This window comes from Chamaea fasciata, unplaced genomic scaffold (genome assembly GCF_029207755.1).
Source record: "Chamaea fasciata isolate MVZ Bird 193981 ecotype frontalis unplaced genomic scaffold, bChaFas1.0.hap1 SCAF_10, whole genome shotgun sequence".
NCBI classification, from domain to species: domain Eukaryota; kingdom Metazoa; phylum Chordata; class Aves; order Passeriformes; family Sylviidae; genus Chamaea; species Chamaea fasciata.
In genome coordinates, this window is record NW_027094095.1 from 7,857,503 (window position 1) to 7,881,706 (window position 24,204).

Here is a 24,204-nt window from a genome sequence, read left to right on the forward strand (position 1 = left end):
CACACTAAAAAACACAGTTAAGGCTTTCAGCACTGATGCCAACGAGGGTCCTGCAATTAGCAGCTTGGAGGCAGATGAAGTCTCGGGTAATTAACAAAATGTTGGTGATAATTCAGATTTACAGCCCCCCACCCAAAGCTCCAGGGGTTGAAGACACACACCCAAAAAGAAGAGCAGAGTCAGCATCCCCATTGCTGTTCTTAAACTGCTGCCATAGGAATAGCTGAGAGGTAGAAAGTAAGGATTCACTGACTTTTCCTCATGTGATTTATCTCCTGGCTAAGTCATGGCTATAGGATTCTCCCTTTAAATTACGTTATGAATCACCAAGTGAAACACACAGTGGACAGTAATTAGGGTCAAACCTTTTCACAGTGAAAAATGAGTAACGCTTTAAGCAACCTGGCTGTTAGGGAAATGTGTAAAATTTTCTGCAATGACTAGAAACCATTTGATCTTATGTTATTAGTCTCGTGAGATGGCTGTCATCAGGCCTCTATATTAATATGATTAATATTTCAGATATATGATTTATATTTCAGTCATTCCAATTTCAATTGCTTCAACAGCATAATTACCATAAAGAAACTGTAGAAAGCCTGCTCAAATATAATACTGAGATACATGCATATCTATCTCAAAATAAAAAGTGGTAATAACACTTAATTTATCCACCATTAAGTGCAATCCCATTGATAAAAACTTACTAGGTCCCAAACGACCATCTTTGAGTATTTCCCACCTTTTTTTTGGCTTGCTGCAACACAATACAACTTGTTTAGCACAGGCAGCTGAGCAGCCTGGCTGAGGTCAAGGCAATAATGGGAATTGCCAGATGACCTCTCTTTCCCTGAGGGGGAAGCTAAATGACAACAAAATTTCTATACAAATTGTGAATTTTATGGGGCCTCACAGTGGCACGGAAATATGAGTTGGTGTCTCTGCCATGATCAGGAGAAAAAGGAATGGATTTTAAATTCATGGGTTTTTCCACTTTTGTGTGATTTTTTCAGTTTTTAAAGAGGGAGTTCTTAAAAACTGTACTTATCAATAACTGTTCCTCCAACTATGGAACAGATACTTGGGCTGCTCCAGACAAATCCACAGTCTAGCAGCAATGCAGATGCCAGGAGACCTGCCAGAAGGTCACAGCAACCTAAAAACCCCAGGAGTACTCACTGCTACTTGTTTTTAAGGCACCACAGGGAATGCCAGGGCTGCTGGCTTTGGGGATTTTGCAAAGGGGTGATGCAGTGCCAGATTTCGTGAGCGGAAGGTGACTCCAAGGGAAGTAAGGCAGCTCTGAAGCAGCAGCTATGCTTTGAGAAATCCTGGGATTAGGTAACACCTTCATTAAAAATTATTTGTGCCTTTTATGACAGCGCTTTTCATCTCTGGCATTACTTCAGTGGAAGGAAGAACCAGCTCCCAGCATAGGTACTGCACTATCACCCAGTTCACTGGTGCAGGACACCATTGCTTCCATTGATCCAGCCCTGAAAGAGCAAAAAAACCCTAAACAAGTCAGCTTTTGGTCAAACCACATTTGTAGAAGTGCCAAGAGCAAAGGAACACTGCCTTCTCTAGGTTACCTGTACAGGCCCCTTTGCAGACACACACTGAAAAGTGACTGAAACATTAAGCAAAATAACATTTTTCTAGTAGTGTGGCAGAGTCTAAGGGGCTTGGGGTTTTCTAATGAATTTAAATGCCTAGTTCTCACTGTTAAACCAGTGAGGTATCTCACTCCATGTGTTGGTTTTGTGCAGCCTGGTCTTTGGTAGGGAGGGGGCCACAGAGGTGGTTTCTGTGAGAAGCTTCTGGAAGCCCCCACCATGTCTGGCAGAGCCAATCCTTGATGGCTCTTGAAGATGGACATGCAGCTGGCCAAGGCTGGGCCCATTAGAGATGAAGGTAATGCCTCAGTGATAACAGGTTTCAGAAAAAAATCAAAATAAAGTGGGGCACAGCTTTTTTCCCAGTCAGAGAAGAGGAGGAGGTGAGAACATGTGAGGGAAACAACGTGGAGACACCAAGGTCAGTGGAGAAGGAGGAGCAGAACGTGCTCCAGGTGCTGGAGCCAAGATTCCTCTGCAGGCTGTGGTGAGACCATGGTGGAGCAGCTGTGCCCCTGCAGCCCATGGGGGATCCACAGGGATGCAGAGATCCACCCACAGCCCATGGGGAGGTGCCCAGGCTGGAGCAGGTGATCCCTGGAGGGGGCTGTGACCCAGTGGGAGACCCAGTGGAGAGAGGGGGCTCTGCTCCCAGGCTGGAGCAGCCTGTGCTTGAGCACTGCACCCCGTGGGAGGAGAGACCCAGGCTGCAGCAGTTTTGGGAGGGCTGTGTGCCCGTGGGAGGGACTCAGGTTGTGGCAGCTGTGGTGGGGCTGCTGCTGGTGGGAGTGGAGCCATGGCAGAGAAGTTCCCAGACAACTGTCTCCTGTGGGAGGGACCCCACGGGCTCACATGGGAAGGACTCCTCTCCCTGAGCAGCAGAAGAAAACCTCAGGTGATGAACTGACCCAAACCCCCAAGCTCTGTCTCCCTGTGCTGTCAGCAGGAAGGAGGGAGGGGATGGGGGGAAAAAGGTGTTTCAAGGGTTTATTTCACTTCTCATTATCCTCCTCTAACTCTGTTAGTAATAAATTCACTTTGTGCTTCTAAGCCGAGTCTGTTTTGGCCTTGGAGTGTTTTCCTCTGGTCTTTATCTCAACTCATGAACCCTTCATTACATTTTTCTTTTCTCTGCCCACCTGTGGCAGGTGAGGGTGAGTGAGCAACTTTGGTGGGTGCCTGGTGTTTGGCCAGTGTCAAACCATGACACTCCACCACCAAAGACACGAGCAGAAAAGAAGGCCGGGCTCAGCTCTGACTGTGGGTCCATGGAAACGCCAGACCTGGACAGGGTAATTGGATCTTCAGTAAGTACAGATATATCATCACATTCCTGCTGAATTACTCCAAACCCACAGTACGATTTTTAGTCCACATTTATGCTATCTGATGGAGTACAGATTACTCCCAGTCTGGCATGAACTCTGCTAATACAGATTTACACTGGCAGCATGTTCTGAATCAGCAGAACAAGTTTGCACTGGGTCTGTGTTTGGTATCAGGAGGCTTTAGAGGTTTTGGGACTCTCCCAGCAGCCCTAGAGCTTGATTTCCCAAATTGCTGAAGCGCAGCCTCAGGGCCTGTGAGGGAGAAGAGTCTCTTCCCTTGACTTTTTAATTCAGACAACTGTCAGGAATGCTTCAAAAACCCAGCACTGAGCACACATTCCCTGGATTTCAACTGCCCTGTAACGCTCTTGGCTGGATGCTTTGATAAAGCCTGTCACTAAAAACCATCCTTTACAAAAGTGTTCCTTCCTGTGGAGGCAAATGTGAAGAAGGCTGATCATTTTCTCCCTCCCTTTCAAAACATGTGCAGTCAGAAATACATAAATGAACATTCTTGAGCTGTAAGAGCTTTTCTCTGGTACAGATAGATCTGTGGGACAGCTGGAATCCTACAAAATACAAGGCAGTACCCAGATGATGAATCACAGAATGGGTGAGGTTGGAAAAGATCTCCCAAGACCACTGAGCTCAACAATCAGCCCAGCATCATCACGGTGTTCACCACTAAACCTTGTCCCCAGGTGTCACATGCATGTGGTTTTTGAACACCTCCAGGGATGGGGACTCCAACACCTCCCTGGGCACTCCCTGACAATGTATGACCATCCTTTCCAGGAGACATTCCTCCTGATGTCCAACCTGAGCCTCCCAGCCTGAGGCCATTCCCTCTCCCTGTCCCTGTCCCTGTCCCCTGGGAGCAGAGCCCGACCCCCCTCGCTGTCCCCTCCTGTCAGAGAATTGTGCAGAGCCACAAGGTCCCCCCTGAGCCTCCTTTTCTCCAGGCTGAGCCCCTTTCCCAGCTCATTCAGCCTCTCCTGGAACTCCAGATCCTTCCCCAGCTCCATTCCTTTCCTTGGCTCCAGCCTCTCAGTATCTTTCTTGTCATGAAGGGCCCCAAACTGACCCCACTTCAGATTCTTCAGCTCATGCTTTTAAAATAACATTTTCAAAACTAATTAAAAATCTCCTTCAAGCAGCAACCTGCAGAAGTCCTAACCCAAGGAGCAAGGAGCAAGGAGCAAGGAGCTGTGGATGAGAAGACCTATGTGGATTGAAGGAAAAACACACAATTTTCTGCAAGAGAAACTCAGTGACAGCTGATTACTCCAAAGGCACATCCAGCTCGGGGAGGAGAGGGAGAGGGAGAGGGAGAGGGAGAGGGAGGGGGAGAGGGAGAGGGAGAGGGAGAGGGAGAGGGAGAGGGAGAGGGAGAGGGAGGGGGAGAGGGAGAGGGAGAGGGAGAGGGAGAGGGAGCCTGTTTCCAACATGATTTCTACCTCCCAGCACTGGATATCCCTACAAAAGGGAAAGGATACTGGGTGTGCCAAGGAAACTGAAATCTAGCATTTGGTTGCCTCAGAGTCAGACTGAGATCTGCAGTAGACATCTTGAGCAGTTGTTAGCAGTACAGCTCATTTAAGAATTTTTCTTTTATCCATCTTTTATGGATCCATATTTCAGCCACATGAAGACTTGCACATGCAGCTTGTAGGATGTGGAGGACTGGCAAACTCTGACCTACTTTTCCCAGGCTGTTAGGCTGGAAAAGAGGAGCAGTTTAGCTTGTTTACACCTTGCAAAAATCAGGACCTGCTCCAGGGCCTTGCAGGAAGAGCCTTATCTGATGGCACTCCAACAGGTAAGGGCACTGTAGCTAATTCAGGGTGCAGGACTGGCCAGCTGTAGTCCAGAGAACAGCTGGATGAGTCCTGAATGAGCTGCTGTAACATAAACCATTATACAAGCAGGCAAATCTCCAGTTCCTTCCTTTCAGCTAGGCCAGGTTTAAAACCCTGCTCACACCTGCCTGGACTGCCGTGACTTGGGTTTAACCAAGCCAGCTTCAACCCCAGGAGCTCTGGCTTATGAGGAACAGCGCCAGGGCACAGGGGTGTGAGGGACAGACAGTGCATGCTGGACACCCCTTCCTCATTCCCAGGTCCCAGAGCCAGGGCCAGACAGGTAAAGGGGTGTGTGCTCCCATCCCAGTTTCCTTTGGAGATGCAGGAAGCAAAGAGGAAGGGCATCTCCTGAACTTGGGGGATGTCCACAGCTGGCTGCAGTGACATGGGCTGACCATGCCAAGAGCCACCCAGGAGCTGCTTCCCAGCTCTGTTTGGGCAAGTTTTGCAATCAGACTTGAGTTCTGGTGACTGCACTGCTCCCAGCACTTGTTTATCTGAGCAGCTTAACTGCAGTGGAAATGCATCCTTGATTCCAACTGGGACAGAAGCTGAGTACCAGTGCTGCGAGCTATCAAACGTTAAACATTTTTAAGAAGGGAATTTCTCCCTAAAAATACCCGGAATGACACTGCTCATTACCACAGCATCAAAAGAAGATGAAGCAAGGAAAAGCTGCAAATCCCAAACAGGATTAAGCAAGATGAGTGATCGTTAAGAGCAGAGTCACACAACTGGTTTCCTCTCTAGATGCCACAATTTGTTGTGAAAGCCAATACACTTAAATACACGCATAAAGATAGAAGGCAAATTTTATAATGCTTCCTCTGACCCAGTTTTCCACCAAGATCCCTGAAAGTCCAGAAGGGGAGAGATGCTATGGGAAAGAGATCCAGTTTGCAAGCATTTCTCTTCCATGATGCTGCAGTTTGGGACTCTGGTCTATTTTTCCACAAGTTCTTGTACTGTCATGAAAGTAAGGAAAGACTCTACAGTTTGGGTGGCGTCTGAGTAGGCTCAAAACTACACATCAACTACGTAAGAACTCTCTGGGCCAGAGGCAAGGTCTTTTTCAAGAGGTTCAGTCAGAGAAGTGATTTTACAAGGTCTGCAATCAGCAGCAAACTAAGCAATTAAGATAATGAAATCCTCACCAAAGCCATGCAGTTTTTCTGATTTTTCACCTTATAGTATCTTTATGTAACAGGTTTTGGGCAGCTAGGGCACAGAATGCTAGAATGGTTTGGGTTGAAAGGGACTGTAAAGCTCTCCTTGCCATGGGCAGGGACACCTTCCACTAGCCCAGGTCACTTCAAGGCCTGGGCTAGTGTCCAGTCTGGCCTTGGACACTTCCAGGGATCCAGGGGCAGCCACAGCTTCTCTGGGCATCCTGTGCCAGGGCCTCACCACCCTCACAGGGAACAATTTCTTCCTAATAAGTTTTTTGGTTTTCTTTTTCATTGAACTGTGTTTCTGCCAATTCAGCAGGGTTCATTGGCTAACTCCAACCCCACTGATAGCTGGTAGAGGGATGCAGCAGGAAAGAAGGAAACGTGTACAGAAGGAGGTGGGTTTAGCCTTATTTCTGACTATCCTACTCTGCTCCAATCAACTAGCAATAAATTACAGTCATTTCCTCAAACTGAGTCCGTTTGCCTGTGTGGGTAAGAGGTGAGAGCTGTCCCTGTCCTCATGCTGACCCTTTCATCATGTTCTCTCCCCATCTTGTTGACAGAGGGAGTGACAGAGCAGCCAGCCAAGGTCACCCAGCACCCATCTGCTGCACTTACTCAGCTCACAAACCTTCCAGCCTGGAAAGGAGCTGAGCACACCTACCAGGGTAGCAGCCTCTAAACCTGTAAACCTCTAAACCAGGATTTAAACCTTTGTAAAGCTACCGCTGCATCACCTGGATGTTTACAGGATGGTATCCAAGGCGTGGGAGTCACCCAGACAGGGACACTAAAACTGAAACAAGTGACACCAGTAAAGGAAGGACTTCTACAGAGGCAAACACCTGAAATAAGAAGGGACTTGAATGAACTGCTGAGAAAGAAAGGCTCTGCCCTCAAACTTCTTTTGCCTCCTCCCCACCATCCTGGGTGGTGAGTTCTTACAGGAAATCTCATTTATCACCCCCACACATGGATTCACAGAATGACGAAATGGCCTGAGGATGACACAACCATTTACACTGCCCATTCATGAAGAGCTCAAGAAATCTTGGAAAACTTTCTAGAAATACTGGTTATCTGCCCAGCCTGGCCTTGAGGAGACAGAGATGTGAATGGCCATGCCAGAGGAGTCAGTGCCTCCATGCCACCCATTGTGTGGAACACCACACAAACCAGACCTGCCAGAGCCTCCAGATTAAAAATATCACACAAAGCACTTCAGCATATTTCATAAACTTAGATTTGCTCAGATCTCTCAGAAGTGTTCCAGAAAGTCTTGGAAAGGCAAAACAAACAAAATCCCTCATGTCACCCCAGGTCTCCATCACCCCACAATGTAACATTAGCTCTCTTGCTCCCAGAGCACCTCTGGCTCATAACCTGGAGCAACATCAACAGAAAAAATTAAGGGCAATCCCCCAGAAAAGGCAACAGCTTGGGAATGTCCATGAGGGAGGTGAAATACAGGCACCCACCCCAAACAGGGCTCACACATGGTCTGTCACAGCCGTTTTCCTGTCCTTGAGACAAATAACCCGATGGGAAAGTTCAGCAATTCCCTCAACAAGTTTCGTTTTTGGCAAATCAAATAAAACAAATATATATATATATATATAAAGGTAGGCACAATCAACTGTAAAGGCCCTTCCCCACTCACAGCTTCAAGCACCTCCCCACAGTAATGTTACAGATAGGTAATGTGACGGCTGGCTCTCACAACTCAGGGATGAATATTAGGTGAAGTTTTATTGATGCATAGTCATGCTATTGTGATTTGGACGTCCTCTGCTCTCCCCACAGCCGCCTTTGTTTGTGTGCGCAGGGACGGCCTTGGCAGTGGGGACAGGAGGAGGGAGGGCTGTGCCTGTGCCCCTGCCATGGGGCAGCTGGCGATGGGGGAGGCTTGGCGCCAGGGGGCGTGGCATGGCAACCCCTGACCTCCAATCAAGTTGCAAAGAAAGCAGCCTCCACCAATGGACGGCCAAGAGGAGTTGACTGACAGACTGTGGGAGGGGCCAGGGTTGCCTGATGCAACACTGGGGCTATAAAAGGTGGAGCGGCCATTTTGTAGGTGAGCTCATGGCTGTTTCGTTCCATGCTCCGAGCGCTGCCCTTTTTCCTTATCCGGTCCTTTGTTGTATTTTGTTAAGGGTTAATAAACCTTTAAAATTTTTAAAAGTGAGCGTCGTTTCTAACAGTAATTAACATAATCATTTATTTGATCAAATAGCTGCCAGGCTTCCAGGACAATGAATTAAAACACTTTTAATTTTCCCAAAATTAAAAAAAAAGAAACAATGATCTGTTTTTCTCACTTTGGGGGATTTGCCAGGACCCCAAGGACCAGCCCTGGGTCTTTAGAAGCTCACCCAGAGATGCCCCAGACTGAGGGTGCCTCAGGCTACTGGGCTCTGGCAGTCACCTCAGACAAGAAGCCAAGCAGGTTTCAGTGGCCCTACAGCATCACTCTGGCGGGTTTTATCAAAATAAAACGTTCTTCCTGAGCAGCTGCTTGATTTTGATGACTTGCTAAGATAAGAGGACTTTTTTCTAGAAAAAAGATACAATTAGATTGATGTCTACTGTAGGGCCATAATTGCTCTGGTGCACAAAGTTGCTGTGATCTTCTGGCTTTCGTCGCCCTTTCCATACTCCCTTTAATATCACATCATGGGGTGCCCACTTCAACCTCGCTTTTTTCCCTGCCCATGTTGCCCACACTGTCTCATAACAGACACCTGTATCCAAGACCTTGTATCTTTCCATGTAACTCATCTTCTTATACACACTAACTCATGGGTTTCTTGTTCCACTCTTCTAGCACTTTTCCTGAGGTCTTCTTATCTAAAAACCACCATATATATGAAATTATATATATCTGTATACATGCACACACCCACCACTGCATCTTCTCTGTGTGGTCCTTCCCCTTACCCCACAGGGGATGACAGACTCCCAATTTCCTCTTTTCCCCTTTGCCAGGCCTCCCTTCTCTTCCTTTATACTTGTGTCTGTTGAATATCCCCCTCTCAAGTAACCTTCCTGCAATTCTAGCATCAACAGTAAACTTCAATCATGAAAACCCCCTGAAGCAAAGCTGTGGGTCAGAGCTGCTGCTGTAGTTTGACCCAAAAGTAGTTTCCAGGAGTTGGGAAACACTTGTATGTCCAATCAGCTTGATGGGAGAGCAGGAGCCAAGGGTCACACTCATCCTCCCTTGCCCCAGCCTGCAGGCCTTGGGGAGCACTGGGAAAAGGGAGAGATGGTCTGGCAGCAAAGCAGACTCAAGGAAGCAAGAATACTCTTTTGGCAGATTCAGCCAATACTCCCTCTTCCCTCCTTAAGAGCAGAGCAGAGTTGTTCTTCCTAGTGGTTTCCTATTCAGCTGTGAAGTCCAGAGGCTCAGCAGCCTCCCAGAAAGAGGAAGAAGTGCTGGTGTCATCCATCTCCCCACCACAAGATCTGCTGACCCATTCGGGTAGGTTTTTTTTAATGGTCTTACATTTTTTTCTGCTTTCTGCACTGACTCAGCAGAGCTCTGGGCTCTTTCTTTCCCCCACCAAACCACAGCCCTGTGAGGTGGCAGCAATTTCCAGTTTCACTGCACTCACACAGCACTTCTGACTGAGCCAAAAAGCTAATTGTAGGTGTTGCTGGCTTGTAGGCAAATCGTTTACAATTCACTCAGCCCTTCTGGATCAATGGAAAGAAGGAGCGGCAGAGCTGCTGTCTGAGTGAGGGTAAGCAGTGACACAGGGACACTGCCCTGGCTTTACAAGACAGACAGAGACCCACCACCAGCCCACTAACACCCATTTAATGCACAGTCATCATCTCCCCCTGCCCACGGCAACAGGTTCATAGAAGAAAGGCAAAATAGAAAGAGAGATACTCACGCATGTCACCAATGGCTCCTTTGGTGACATTAGTGGCTTTCCTTACTGTCACAGTGAATATGTGTGAGTACTGGTGTTCCACCTGGAAGTCAGAGAGTGAGAGGTGATTAAGCTCCAGAACAAAAAAACCCCCATCTATCAAAATAAGGTTTCATTTTGTCCAAAAACAGAGAGAGAGAAATCACCAAGTCAAAACGTAAGGGAAACTCATACTGGGTAGAGCATCCTAAAGCTGAACTGCACCCTGGAGCTTTACCAAGAGGTACCTGCACTGGGGCTGCTGGATTTTCCTGCAGCCACACCTACTAATCTCAACCAACAACACTCCCCCTCACCACAGAACCTGCTCCGAGGCATTTAGTCAGGCAGGAACCACTGAGTACGGCAAGGGAAAAATAAAAACGGGCTACTTTACAGCTTGTCTTGGTAATTGCCTTCCCTTGCTTTGCTAAAAAGAATGGCAGGAATTACTTCAAAGTCCGTGTTCTGGAGCAGATAAATTCACACTGCACACAGAAGGGGTGGATTTAGTGCTGTACCTTCTAGTACACATCAATATTCAGTGTGAACGCAGCCTCAAGACAATGTAAGGAAGGTGCAAAGCAAGCTGTTAAAACAGTCAGTAGCACATTTCATGCACTTTCTAGAGGTTCCCATTTCCTGCAAAACCCAAACACACAGCAGGAGCTGCTTCCCTAGGAGCAGGTGTGTCCTCAACAAACCAGGGAAGTAGGAAAAGATGTGAATTTAAGAAACAAAAAGTAAAAGCCTTAATAAAAAGAGGTCACCAAGTCAGATGTACTGTTGCTTTATCTGCATAGCCCTGAGTTTGACCAACCTGCTGGATATCACTGAGAATCACCAGTGCAGACTGCAGGGCAGCCAATGCTGGCTTTACAGAGATTGAAAGGAAATGTGAGGTATTAAAGCCAGTATCAGGTCTCACAACTGTATATTTTCTATCTTTTCCTAACCACCCACCAACCTTGTGAAGTACATTAAAATAAACACAGCCTATCAGTCACTGGGACCAAAACAACCAGGGAGAAGGCCACTGTCGGGAAATTTACTGAAATTAATTTAAAACCACAGACAATACCTTTGCTATGCTGGTACTTTCCTGCTATTTTTTTAATCTGGATACTTCCTATTTTTTTTTCTTTCTTTTTTTTTTTTTTTCAGAACTGGTTGTTTCAGCCAAGCCTCCTTATTTTGTGTCTACAGCTCACACCCAGAGACCTGAGCCAAACTGGACCTCTCTCATACAAATAAGGAAAAAAAGTTAATATCTTAAAGGTTGCATACCATTAAAAAAAAAAAAAAAAAAAAAAAAAAAGGAAAGCCAAAACTAATCTTCTAAAGACGGCAAAAGTGACTTGTGAGTGCCTAAGTGACATTTGAGTCAGGACTCATTAACAAGCACCTCCACTGGTACCAACACAACTCCTGCAGTAGCCTGAGGAAGGCACAGCTGCATCCCCATGGCAAAGGCTCCAGGAGAAAAAGCCCACAGCAATACAAGGGGTGACTTCACTGCAGCCACTGCCTGACCCAGACACTGAGTTTATCAGCTTTATCTGCCTGTAACCACCCCCATGCCGTGCCACCTGCTGGAGGCTCCGGCCAGGACTGTCTGCCAGGCTCTGGAATTTTCCCCTGGCAGCCACAGGAGTCATCTGGATCCAAGACCAAGTGAGCAGGCAGGGGAAAACTGTGGAAATGCCAACTGTGGTGCACTGAAACCATCATGGCACAGCAGGTGGCTCAGCAACCACCAGAAACGGGGAATTCAGACTCTTCCCAATACTCCCAGTGGGATGTTGCTCACCTGGAAAACCAGCAGAGAGGGTTCAGCTGTGGGAACCCAGAGTTCCTAAGAAGCAACAACTATTTAACAGCCTTCCATGGGCTGACATGAAGACATCCCAATAACTGAGTGACATCCATCACCTTCTGCACTGCAGCTCCCAAGATGGATGAACAGGAAGGAGGATGTGACTTCTCCATGAAAAAAAATCTGCCTCTGCCACAGGGCAAAAAGAAGTCCAGAGTTTTCCTCCACAGTGGGGTAAATGGGGATTTTTGTGGGTATCTGGGAAGGGCTGGGAACACAACTGTGTGAAGTCACTCCAGCTCTGTCATTTACCCTGCCCCAAGAACGTTCACAAGCTTGACTCTCCAGAAACCACCAGCTCTCGCTGCCCCCTATTTTCAGTATGCTGTCTGAAAATGCTCAAATGTCTGCTTTATTATCTTCCTATTGTATTATCTCCCAAGTATGTCAGATTGATGAAGTTGGTTTCACAACGGGCCTGTTTCTTCATACAGACTGAAGCATTTCCTTTGTCATATGCAACCTTGTAATTAAAAGAAACAGCCCAAAGTACAAACACACCACCCTCCTCCTTTTTCTCAGCTGTCAAGAGCGAGCTTGTCCTCGCTGGAGGCCACAAATCAGAGATCCCTGAGCATTTAACAGTGAAGAGGAGTTATCATTAAGCGACAAGGATGGCACATGGGTGTGTTGGGTTTAGTTCTCAGCTGACAGGTGAAGTTCATGTGCAGTTCTGATCCCACAGCTCTGGCTGGAAAAGGGGGATACCACACGATACTCCCTGACAACGAGCACTCTGTAAAGTATTTTGCTTGCATCTCCCATATGCCTAAACTCATATGCCTAAATTCATATGCCTACCATCAAAGCAAGGTCAAGCCAGCACTGACCAGTTTGCTCTCTTCCCAGCAGCACAGAGATCACCACTATTCCTATTACAAGTTGATAACTGTTTTACTAATGCCATCAAAAAATTGCTTTTTATTGACTTAAGCAGCAACCCCCAGCATTCCAGCTGTTGTACTGCCAAGAAAATTAAGTCTGGTTTAACTCTGGGATCCTCTGAAAGGCATTTGAGAACATAGAGGCCTGGCAAAACAGAAGAGCAGTATCTTCTTTCCCTGTGCTTTACCCAAAACAACACACTGAGGATTACAATTATACACAGTTATTAATATTTGGCCATAGTCATACACTTGGAGGAAATTTGCCACTACTGAAATAAACATTCTCCCTCTTAGTAAAAATAAATAAATAAATAAATACACAGATACACACAGGAAGCTCAGAAGTCTAGATCTCTTCTTACACCAAAATAAATGTTTTTTCCTGCAAATTAAGTGCAAGCAGAAATTAGGGCAATTTTCCACTTAGGATCCAGTTTTTAAGGAGATCAAAAGGCCTAAATGACCATATTTCAGAAGCAATTTATTTATTAGTTTTTCAGAAGGAGTTCTGAGGAAGGCCCCTGAAAACACCATGAGAAATGTATTGACTCTGAATGTCTTTACAAATCCAGCCCTTGCTAGTTTAGATGACTAAGCTGCATTTTCTCAAGTGACTTATGTTCACCTTAAGTCTTGATAAAAATCTGTACAAATCCCTCAAGTACTTCTGAAAAACAGATGATCGTAAATAAATCACTTAAATGTTGCAACACTGAGAGGAGCAACATCCACATTCCTTTAAAAATCGAGGACAGGTTACAAATTTCAAAAGCTCACAATTACATCCAGTGCAAGGTGTCCCTGCTCATGGCAGTGAGGTGGGAGGGGCATCCAACTCAATCCATTCTGGGATTCTATGGATTTAAAAAACTACAATACACTGTCCAAAGTGACCTCGCTTTACACACGTTTCATTTCACTTCCTCTTTCTCCATGAATTTAGAGAGGAAAGGAGAAAAAACAAGGAGTTTTCACCATGCCCTGTCTGAATATGGGTTTTCTGAGTTATGTTCACTGTTCAATCCACAAGGTTTTCCATGACTGCAGCATCTCCTGTGTTCATACCTCACCTCAGCTCTCCCTGCCTCCTTTGTTCCTCTATCACCTTTGAGTGCTTTCCTCCCCCTCAGTAAAATTTCCCTAATTATCTGCTTTGCTCTCTTTTGGATGTCCCTGCATTTGTGAGCACACAAACACCACCCCCTTCCCACCAGGGGCTGGGCCACAGCCCCACCATCTCCCGTAAGGGTTTTGCCTGCCGCCCTTCCGGACGTGCCCAGAAAAGCAGGGATTTGCATGTGCTCAACATCACATTTGTCATATTCCAGAATGCTGAGTCACGGAGCACAGCTCCACCAGGACATGGGCATTCCATGTGCCAGGCAAGCAGGAAGCTCTGGCACAGGCAAACTGCACAAGTATTAAAATGGGTTTACTTCCTTCATGTTAAGGACACTTGAGCTAACAATGGGGCTGGACAAATGACAATATTTGCCTGCCTGCTTAAGTAATTGATTTTCATGGAGTTCATGCTCTTCTTTCACAGGGTATTACAATTAAGAGAAACTTTTGTGCCTACACAAACATTTTATCTAGAAGTGCTTTTTTTCCATTGTTACAATATTTATGCCCCGTATCAAAGTAAATGAAGCTGTATTACACACTTTAATTCTTTGCATTTTTTGAATAGTCTGTACTGTCTGCACCTGCAGCAGCTTTTCGAACATCTTAATTTCTACCTCAGAGTCTTTCATAAAATGAGAAAAAAAAAAAAAGATCAGAAAACACACAACAGTCAGCACAAGGACTTCTGGAAAATGAAGACTCCTTTTGAGTAATTTAATGCCAAATATCATTTAAATCCAAGATTTTTGCATTGATGTGAGTCTGCTGGCCGTGACTGTTCAAAATTTCAATGGGATTCCAGTTTTCAAATTAAGAAACTTCAAAGTTTTTCATTCACTTTCCAAGCAATTAAAGGACCACCTCTTGTACGAACAGTGTTGATTCTGGAATTAGCAACATTCCCACAGCAACAGCTCAGCATTCCCAGGGAGCTGTAACTCCACTTACTATACACACTTCTTATTCACTATATTATATATGTAGGACAGCACCATTTTGTTGATTATTGGTATCAAAAAGTAATTTTATGTAACTGATTTAATAACAAATAACCGAGTGCCTCAGAGATCTCTCCCATAAAGGTACAGATCATTCCAAGCAATCCATCCAGGAGAGGGCACTGATGCTGAAAGGATTTAAGTCAGTATTGTTTTAACACAGCCATCACCCTGAGGCTTGTCCTCCCTTCCAGCAGTTCCCAGGACTGGGGAGGAGTAAAAGCCAGTTTGACATCTGCTGGCTGCACACTGGTGTGAAGGATGTGAGTGTATGGGGCACAAACCACAGGCTTGATAAGAGATCACTTCTAGGAAGCACAGGGAGTATTTTTAGCCATGTCAAAGTACAACACTGTGACAAGTGTGTGGCAGCTATTGCAGGAGACACCTCACTGTTGCTGCTGCCAGCCTGGCACTGTTATGAGAACCCCTGATAAGAACACACCCAGTGTGGCTCCAGATTTTGGCTCGGGCAGGAATTGCCATTCCAGTGTTTGCTTTAGAAACTCACTTCCAGCACAGCTGCATTCAGAGGCTGCTGAGCCACGGGCTCACCCCACAAAGGGCAGTTCTGCTCCCATTTCCCTCCTCCTTCCCTTGTTCCTACTTCTATACTTCCACAGGCTGAGCTCAACCTCCTCTTCCTCTTGGGCCAGCTCCAACAGCACAGAACAGATTTGCTAATGCTTCCACGGAATCCCAGAGTAGTTTGTGTTGGAAGGGACCTTAAAGTCCATCCAGCGCCACCCCCTGCCATTACTGGGACACTTTCCACTAGCCCAGGGTGCTCCAAGCCCTGTCCAGTCTGGCCTTGGACACTTCCAGGGATCCAGGGGCAGCCACAGCTTCTCTGGACACCCTGGCACAGGTGAATTTCACCTGTGAATTCACCTCCCTCACAGGTGAATTTCTCCCTTAGAAATTTTTGTCTTTTTTTGTATTAAACCATTTTTTTTGCTCATTCAGCAGGATCCACTGGCTCACTGCTATCCCAAGGGAGCAACAGCTGGGACAAGGATGCAGCAGGAACACTGGAATAAAGCAGGAGGAAGGGAGCAGGGGCACAGTGTGCTGTTGAGTGGCATAGATCATCTCACTCAGAGTTTGCATGATGTATTTTGAGGATTCTCTTTGAACCAACATTAGTGATTTACACCAGTTTAAGATCTAAATATACCAAATTGTCAACTTACCCCTCCATTGATACTAATGAAAAGGAGAAGAGTGCAAACCCTACCCCCTACCCCAAACTGCACTGTAAGTAAGCAAACTAGACACACCTACCATTTCTTGAAGGAAACAGTAACAACTCCAATGTTATGTGCTTATTTAGAGTAACTTCCAGCAGGGAAGTCATTATACAAGCCAGTGTATATCAGAGAAGATGGTATATATATAAGATTCAGTGCTACTTACCACAATGTGTTGATAAGGATCTATGATAGACATTTTTGCCTTAGTTTATTCAAGGCAACTGCCAAGTATCTACTTCAATCCCACACAGGAGAGGCTCCCCCTTTTTTCAGAGCAGAGTTCAATATGAAAGGTCCTTTAACTAATAAATAAATTAAAAAAAAAGATATAATTAAAATTCATCTCTTATTTTTAAACTATATTTTACAGAGCAAGTCAGTTCCTACTCTTCAGGAAGGTTTCCACAATTCATTTGTTTACCAAGAACTTAATTTCACATAAGCTATGGAAATACAGCTATTTACCTGCCTGAGCTGAAGAAATGTCTCGTGCTTATTTCCTCTCCCTCAGGGTAAGAGCAGGAATAAAGTATCTTAAATTCCAGTCATCCCAGTGTTTCTAGCAGCTCTGTAGATAAACAAAAGAAGAGAGGAATTACATTTATCCCATAAATATATTGCAGTATTGATGCTTCCACGCATTACACTCCTAGTTAGGACTGTGAGCTTTGCAGGAGCAGCAATACTGCCCTCTGTAAATCCAGGAAGGGAATTCCAGTTGGAGCTGTAGGTAACTTCCCAGCCAACCCCAGCTGCCTGGAGATGTTCCAGAGGTTTGGAGAGGCAAATTGCAAACCAGGACTTCATGGCTTTTCAACAGGCTCTCTATAGGTTACTGCTTTCTGAGCACTCTGGAAGATCAGGGGCCACCAGAGGCCTTCAAAGTCAGAACTGTTTTCAACCATCAGAGTAACAGAGGTTATTCCTTTCTGCATCTCTAAAAAACCCTGGGAACTGCTGGACAGGATCAGTTCTCACATCCAGCTGGACCATGGTCAGACCTGAACCATCAGCAGAAATTTCAAAGTGAAAAGAAATGAAGCACCATGTGGGGTTTGGTCTCAAGGGAATGATTCCTAATGCTCAATTCTGAAATGGCAGGATAAGCCCTAAACGATGATTTATGTCACTCCCAAACCTTTGCTCCTGAGCAACTGCATGAAGGCATGGCAATAAAAATTTAGTTTCATTACAATCACTAGAACATTACAATGTCCTTTCTTTAATCACTGAATCATTAAGACTGGATAAGGCCTCCAAGATCATCAAGTCCAACCATTAGTCCAGCACTGCCAGGCCCATCACTAAACCATGTCCCAATATCCCACGCTTTTCTGAACGCTTCCAGAGACAGCGATTCCATCACTTCCCTGGTCATGCCTGACCACCCTTTCCTGTCAGCCCTAACAATAGCTTGAGGCTGGGAATCACCCTGGATTTATTTATTCATTTTTATCTGCGGAAGTGTGAATAAGAAAGACTTCAGCATTGGAGAATCATGGTAAACATGCCCAGCTATATCATTTCCGGAGGAACTGCTGCCATCTTGGAAGGCAATCCAGGAAAGGGAACAGCAGGAGCTACCCAATCACCATAATGGAGAGGAAATTCGTAAAACCAGAAAATACTCATTTCCCCTAAGTGCACAGCCAACTACCATGCTCACTTTGAGAGGATACACAAAACCAAGCCAAGGATACTGCTCTGTCTGGGGAAATAAGAGAACAGGTTAGACGCAGGACAAAAAGCCTGGTTCGAGTTAATGTCCTGCATCCTAAAGGCAGAGTTCCAGTTCCCCAGATGATCCCTTAACTGGTTCAGACATGAGGTCATGCTCTCTCCCCCTACAACCCCCCGCCTCACTTGTTTCGACATCTGCAGGAAGCGCCCCCGTGGTGCTGCAGACAACAGTCTCTTTGGCTGCAGGGCCAGGACGAGTCCCCAAGCACCATCTGCCCTCCATGCTGGATGAGGCAAGGATCATGCAGATGGACAAAAATGCAACCACGTCATCAACAACTGCATCCCAACACCCGCGCAGAGCGCAGGCGACGAGCAGGGCACTCAGCGGGGGCAGCAGGGCAGGAGCAAGGAGATTTCATACACAAACCCTGGGATCCCGGGTTCCCACATGGCTCCAATCACCAGCACTGCGCGTCTCAGCCCTGCCCGTGCCGTGTTACTCCCAATGGGAGCTCCTGGCTTGCTGTGTTAATCGGAGTCTCTCAGGATGTGAACAACACAGGCAGGTACACGAGCACAGGCCCCAGTGCCATTTCAGGGGCCCAGGGCTGGCAGAGGGACAGCTATCCATGCTCTTCCCAGAGCCAGCAGCACATCTCAAGAGAAAGAAGATGTTTCAGTGACTTGAATACTTAATCCCTCACAGTGGATTTAATTCAAATCAGTTAATTACACCATACCCTCTGGAAGCTCGCACTACATTACCCATGGAGTTTGGGTAAAGCACACAAAGAGATTTCTAGATCTAAAAATCATCATGTGGCAGAGGAGCCAAATACAGCACTAGCAGGAAATCCTGATTACCCTCATCAAGAGCCATGAAGAAAGTCCTGAAGAATGTTTGCTGCAAACATCTGCAGCAAATAGAGTTGTGATCCCAAAATTATCTTGCTTAACACTTTCCCTACACACTGGCCATCCCACATGGCCTAATGGAAAATTTTTCATGGAATCACAGAATATCCTGAGTGGGAAGGAACCCCCAAGGATCATCCAGTCCGACCCCTGGCCCTGCACAGACACCCAGCAATCCCACCCTGTGCATCCCTGAGAGCATTGTCCAAACACTCCTGGAGCTCCGGCAGCCTTGGGGCCGTGCCCATTCCCTGGGGAGCCTGGGCAGTGCCCAGCACCCTCTGGGGAAGAACCTTTCCCTGGTATCCAGGAAAACCCTCCTCTGCCCAGCTTCAGCCAGTACTTCCCTGGGTACTGTCTCTGGTCACAGGGAGCAGAGATTGGAGCTGCCCCTCAGGAGGAGCTGCGGTTCCTGGTGAGCTCTGCCCTCAGCCTTCTCTTCTCCAGGCTGATCCTAACTAATTCAGGGCTGTACCACAAGCACAAAGTCCTGCACTTGAGCTGGAGTTGGTGAGCCCCGCCCCTGGCAGATACAGGGGAAGCAGTGCCTCTAAACACATCTTCAAGGACACTCTGATATTACGAACACAGATTGTTTTGTTTCCCTGATATCTGCTGGTATCACACCATCTGTGACTGTGCTGTTGCTGGGGCTGACATCATTCCTTCCTAAAGGAAAAGCACCTCACAGGCAGCAGCACCAACATTAACTAAGCTGGCCAAGACTGTTTAACTGTCTATTACAGGTAATCAAAGAAGAGATTAGGTTAACTGAAGAACAGAGGGTTGTGTGAAGACCTTCCAGCAGCCTTTGAGGATGTGAAGGGGCCTACAAGGAAGCCAGAGGGGGACTCTGCAGTCAGGAGTTGTAGTGACACGACAAAGGGGAATGGCTTCAAAAGGACTGAGGGGAAATTTGGGTTCGACATACAGGAGATATTGTTTCCTCTGAGGGTGGTGGGGCCCTGGCACAGGGTGCCCAGAGAAACTGTAGCTGCCCCTGGATCCCTGGAAGTGTCCAAGGCCAGGCTGGACAGGGCTTGGAGCAACCTGGGAAAGTGCCCGTTCCCAGGGCAGGGGGTGGCACTGGATAGGCATTAAGGTCCCTTCCAACCCAAATCATTCCATGACCCTCTGATTCTCATTGTTTTATTGCTCAGTGTCCAAGTTTACAAATTACACAGCAAACAGGCCACGGTTTAGCCCAACTGTGTCATAGAGAGCCAGCCTTTCCCTTTCTCCAAGTGCCCTAAATCTCAGCCTTGTCATGGACAGCCAGCCTTTTCCTAAGTGCCTAAATCTCACTTTCACCCAAAAGTGAACTCTACTTCTGTCAGGACAAGGGTGTTTCATTGCTAGGCAGAGTTTCAGACACCATCAGTACCAAGCTATCAGTGGACAGCTATATCACTCCTTGAGTCAAGAGTTTTCTTTGATCTCAGCTCATACTTGAGGTGACAGACTGAAGTGGAGAAGGGATTATTGTCTTGTAAGACCAGCTACAACAGAGTAGAAAAAAGAAGCTACACACACACACACACACGAACAGAGATTATTACTGCAACATTTTCATTCTCAGTACATTCCTACAGATAATTCAGTTGCACAGGATGTGTCAAAAGATAAGAAGAAAAATGAGATTTTTCCCATGCTGAGCACAAACTTACTCTGGAGTTAGTCTCACCACATGGAAAAGCTCTGAAAATGAGTAAACACAGCACAATATAAATATCATCACCAGAACACATCCTCTCAAGTGTAAGAAAAATCATTAGAGGGAGGTTGTTTATATCAAGCTGTCCAATTCTTCTTAAAAAATCAAAGACACAAAGAATTTTAAAAATAATAAGTGTGACTCACCAGCACAGTCATTAACTTCCAATCTATCAGGACAAGAGTAAGGGGTAGAGAATAAGCTAAGTAATGACTCAAGCTTTTTGTATGAATGTCACCCTCCATTTCTATCAAATCAGATTACAGCATTTTATTTGGTTAGATTGATCCTGCGATTGTATAACAGAAATAACAAATATTCTGTTTCTACATGACTTTGCCTAGCATCCTGGAAAATCACTGTAATGTTATTTCTTCATTTAGGGCTTCCCACACAAGGAGGAAAGATTACCTCTGACTCCATGTAGAGCACCCAGCACTCCACTTCCGCCACAAATGGAAAAGTAGATGCTCTGCTGATGTGCCAAGTAGACCCATGGGCCAAGGCCAAAGGGATGAGGGTCAACAAGGACAAGTGCTGTGTCCTGGCCTTGGGTCACCCCAACCCCCTGCAGCTCCAGGCTGAGGGGAAGAGTAGCTGAAAAGCTGGAAGAGGCTCTGGGGATGTTGGGGACAGAACTTAAAAATGAGCCCAGGTGTGCCCAGGTGGACCAGAGGCAAATGGCCCCTGGGCTGTCCCAGCCCTGGTGTGGCCACAGGCCCAGGGCAGTGGCTGTGCCCTGTGCTGGCACTGCTGAGGGACTTTGAGTGTCCAGTGTCCAGTTCTGGGCCCTCGTGGCCAGACAGACCTTGAGGGGCTGGAGCATGTCCAGGGAAGGGGCTGGAGCCCCAGGAGAGGCTGAGGGAGCTGGGAAAGGGGCTCAGCCTGGAGAAAAGGAGGCTCAGGGGGGACCTTGTGGCTCTGCACAACCTCCTGACAGGAGGGGACAGCCAGGGGGGTCGAGCTGTGCTCCCAGGGAACAGGGACTGGAGGAGAGGGAACGGCCTCAAGCTGTGAGGTTGGACATCAGGAGGAGCTTCTTCACGGAAAAGGTTTTCAGACATTGGAACATAGTGGAGCCCCCATCCCTGGAGGTGTCCAAGAAAGTGACAAGGTGGGGATCGGTCACAGGCCTTTTCCAGCCCCAATAATTCTGCAGTTCTATGACTGCTCTCCCCATGCCTTGCTAAGGAAGCACAGGTGGGAGGAAGAATTCTGAGCAGAAGGGCAAAAAGTTCAACCTTTGTGCCACATTTTTGGAGGACACTGTGGGGTGAAGTTTGTCAAGGAAGTTGACACAGCACAGCTAGACAGGAGATTTTAAGATTTGACTTCCTGCTTTAGGGGAGGTAATAGACGAAAAGATAGTGAATCTACTTTTAAAGATGACCTGTCAGCCTGTAAGCAATTACTGAAAGTATAGGTGACACAGCAACAGTGGAAGGGGGGCTGTAAACACTCTAGCAGGGCTGAAACACTGGAAAAGTCTCAACAGTCACCACCAGTGTAAAGTTTCACCTTTTCCAGTGCTGAAGGCTACTTTAGGGGCCAAAAGTGAGAAAGACAGAAATTGCAAAATTATCAGGCCACAGATACGCTGTTACAGAAGGCAGAGCTTGGTGAGTCAGAGGCATCAGACACGACCCTTTAATAAACTTGAACTAGGCTGGATACAAAACATCTTCCCTATCTTACATTCTGCAAGGAATGGCTTCCCCAACAGCATATTCAAGAAGGAATATTCAATATTCATGCTGGAAGCATCTCTGCCCAAATACCCACACCTGTGTCACGTTGGCCATGGAAGCTCCCTGGACTGAAAACCCAGCCAAGTGCTGTAGTTTCCCCACAGACAGCATCTGTAGGTCTGAGAAAGAGGCAACTGATTCAGGGCACAATGGTTTATGTTACAATTATCCTGCTTACGCAAAAGGAGACTTAACAAGAACCACTCGCTGCAACAGCCCGTGAGGTTGTGAGAAAAACCCATGTCACCATATGTGAACACACTGTATGGCGAATTCACAAAGGATTTCAGAGTGGAACTAAGTAAATTCAAAGTAAGGAGTTCATTTATTCAAGGAACAAAAGAGCTCCTTGAGTTAATACCTTTAAATAACTGTTCTTCAACATCATATTTTACTTCAACTGAAATTGCACTGGAAATAAAAAACAGCCTTGAGAGGAAAAAACAGCCTGAGCCTTGAGAGCTGAGAGATGCCAAGAATACACTTTAAAAATGGCAACAATCACTATCCTTTGCTACAGAAATCAAAGCCACAAGGCAGTGAGTTTAGATGGCAGAGTCTCATAACTGGTCAGAAAACCTCAGGCAGATGACCAGTAATCCCCACTGTGTGGGTCAGGCTTATAAGTGGGAAGCAGTTCACTTGTTTTCCAGCAAGAAAGCCAAGAAACAAAGAGGAATGTGAAAAATCTGATGGAAGTTCCATGAAAAAGAATTAGGATACAGACCTAAAACAATTAGAATGCATTACTCAAGTCCACCTATTACTTGTGTCATTTCACGATCATCCCTGCAGGTAGTTTACTATGAGCATAGTAAAATTAGGAAAAGCAGATGGGAAAATAACCAGCATTTCCATACAGTAGGAATTTGGAACCTAGTTATTCCACAAATAAACTTTCCATCATACAATCTTGGAATGATGTGGGTTGGAAGAGACCTTGAAGCTCATCCAGTGCTACCCCTTGCCGTGGGCAGGGACACCTCCCACTATCCCAGGTTGCTCCAAGCCCCGTCCAACCTGGCCTTGGACACTTCCAGGGATGTTTGACAGCTACCTGTTTCAGGGCATTTTCACTACTGGAAACCCAGCTTAAGGCTCAGGTTTGAACTTTGAGATATTGGGGGCCCCAAGTACCCAGAGACAGGCTCTCTGAAATGGAAAAACTCAGTGCCAGTGGCAGCTTCCAAAGTCTTGCCAGGAATGCAGACACTTATGCAGGAACTCCTAAAATTAAATGATAGACATCTCAACTGCAACACCTGACTGAGCAGAGCTTCTTGTTGACTATATTCCTTTAAAGCTCATGTGAAGCAGGGAAAGGAAGGAAAAAACCTCCCCTGCATTTCCTTCTTACCTGGAACTTCGGCAAAACTTTCCACTTGCTCTGCTGCACTGTGGTCAAGAGCTGCTGCATGCCAAAACCTCAGGATCCCCCTTCCAGAAGCTTCACTGGTGCCGTGGAAAGAACTCTTGCTGCACGATTTAGAGCTCTAGAATCAGCCTCCAAAAAATCTCATTCCAAATCCATCCCTGTCCCCTGGGGACAGCACCGAGCTCAGCCAACTCTAAGTATTTCTGAGCGAACACCTTTTAAAGATTCTATTAAAATTGTGAGGGTTTGCTTTTTACATATTTTTAACTTACCCATGCCTTCATTGCTCTTCTTTTGTTTCCCTGCTGTAAAGTAGGAATGGTTTAAAAACAAAAACTCTAGGGAAAACATTAAAATAAGCTTGCATTTAAGTATTTATGGAGTTTTGCGGCAAGAATCCAACATGCAACATGCACTCAGGCTTCAACTGCTGCTGGCAGTCCTTCTGCACTGCAGTTATACAGCGGTTTCACACAAAAACCCAACAAAAACAGCTAAAAATGGAACGAGCTGGTAAAATTTAACAGCTCACTTCTGGTCAGGTAATGCACGTAAAACAAATTTAGCTGAACATAAGGTCAATATTTCCTTTCAATATATTCTTCATGCTTTTTCAGTTCAGTTGGTATCAATTTGGGGGATTTTTCTGGCATTTTGGCACAGGCTGTAGCCCAAGCCAGGCTGCTGGCACTGCCAGGCTGAAGGAAGGGCTGCACACACAAGGTGTGTTTTGTC

General features: G+C 46.2%; 1 protein-coding gene across 1 annotated transcript in view; it reads right to left on the reverse strand.

Annotated features, from left to right (window-relative positions):
• PLA2G4A (phospholipase A2 group IVA) overlaps positions 1-23,650 on the reverse strand; it is a 60,690-nt gene extending 37,040 nt beyond the window's left edge. Inside the window, exons 1-4 of the mRNA XM_066192189.1 lie at positions 23,452-23,650; positions 16,500-16,602; positions 16,198-16,336; positions 9,878-9,959 (exon numbers count right to left, since the gene is read on the reverse strand). Of these exons, the coding sequence (XP_066048286.1) occupies positions 9,878-9,959; positions 16,198-16,230 (115 nt within the window). The 5' untranslated portion in view covers positions 16,231-16,336; positions 16,500-16,602; positions 23,452-23,650. The remainder of the gene's footprint in view (positions 1-9,877; positions 9,960-16,197; positions 16,337-16,499; positions 16,603-23,451) is intronic.
• Positions 23,651-24,204: the final 554 nt, after the last annotated feature.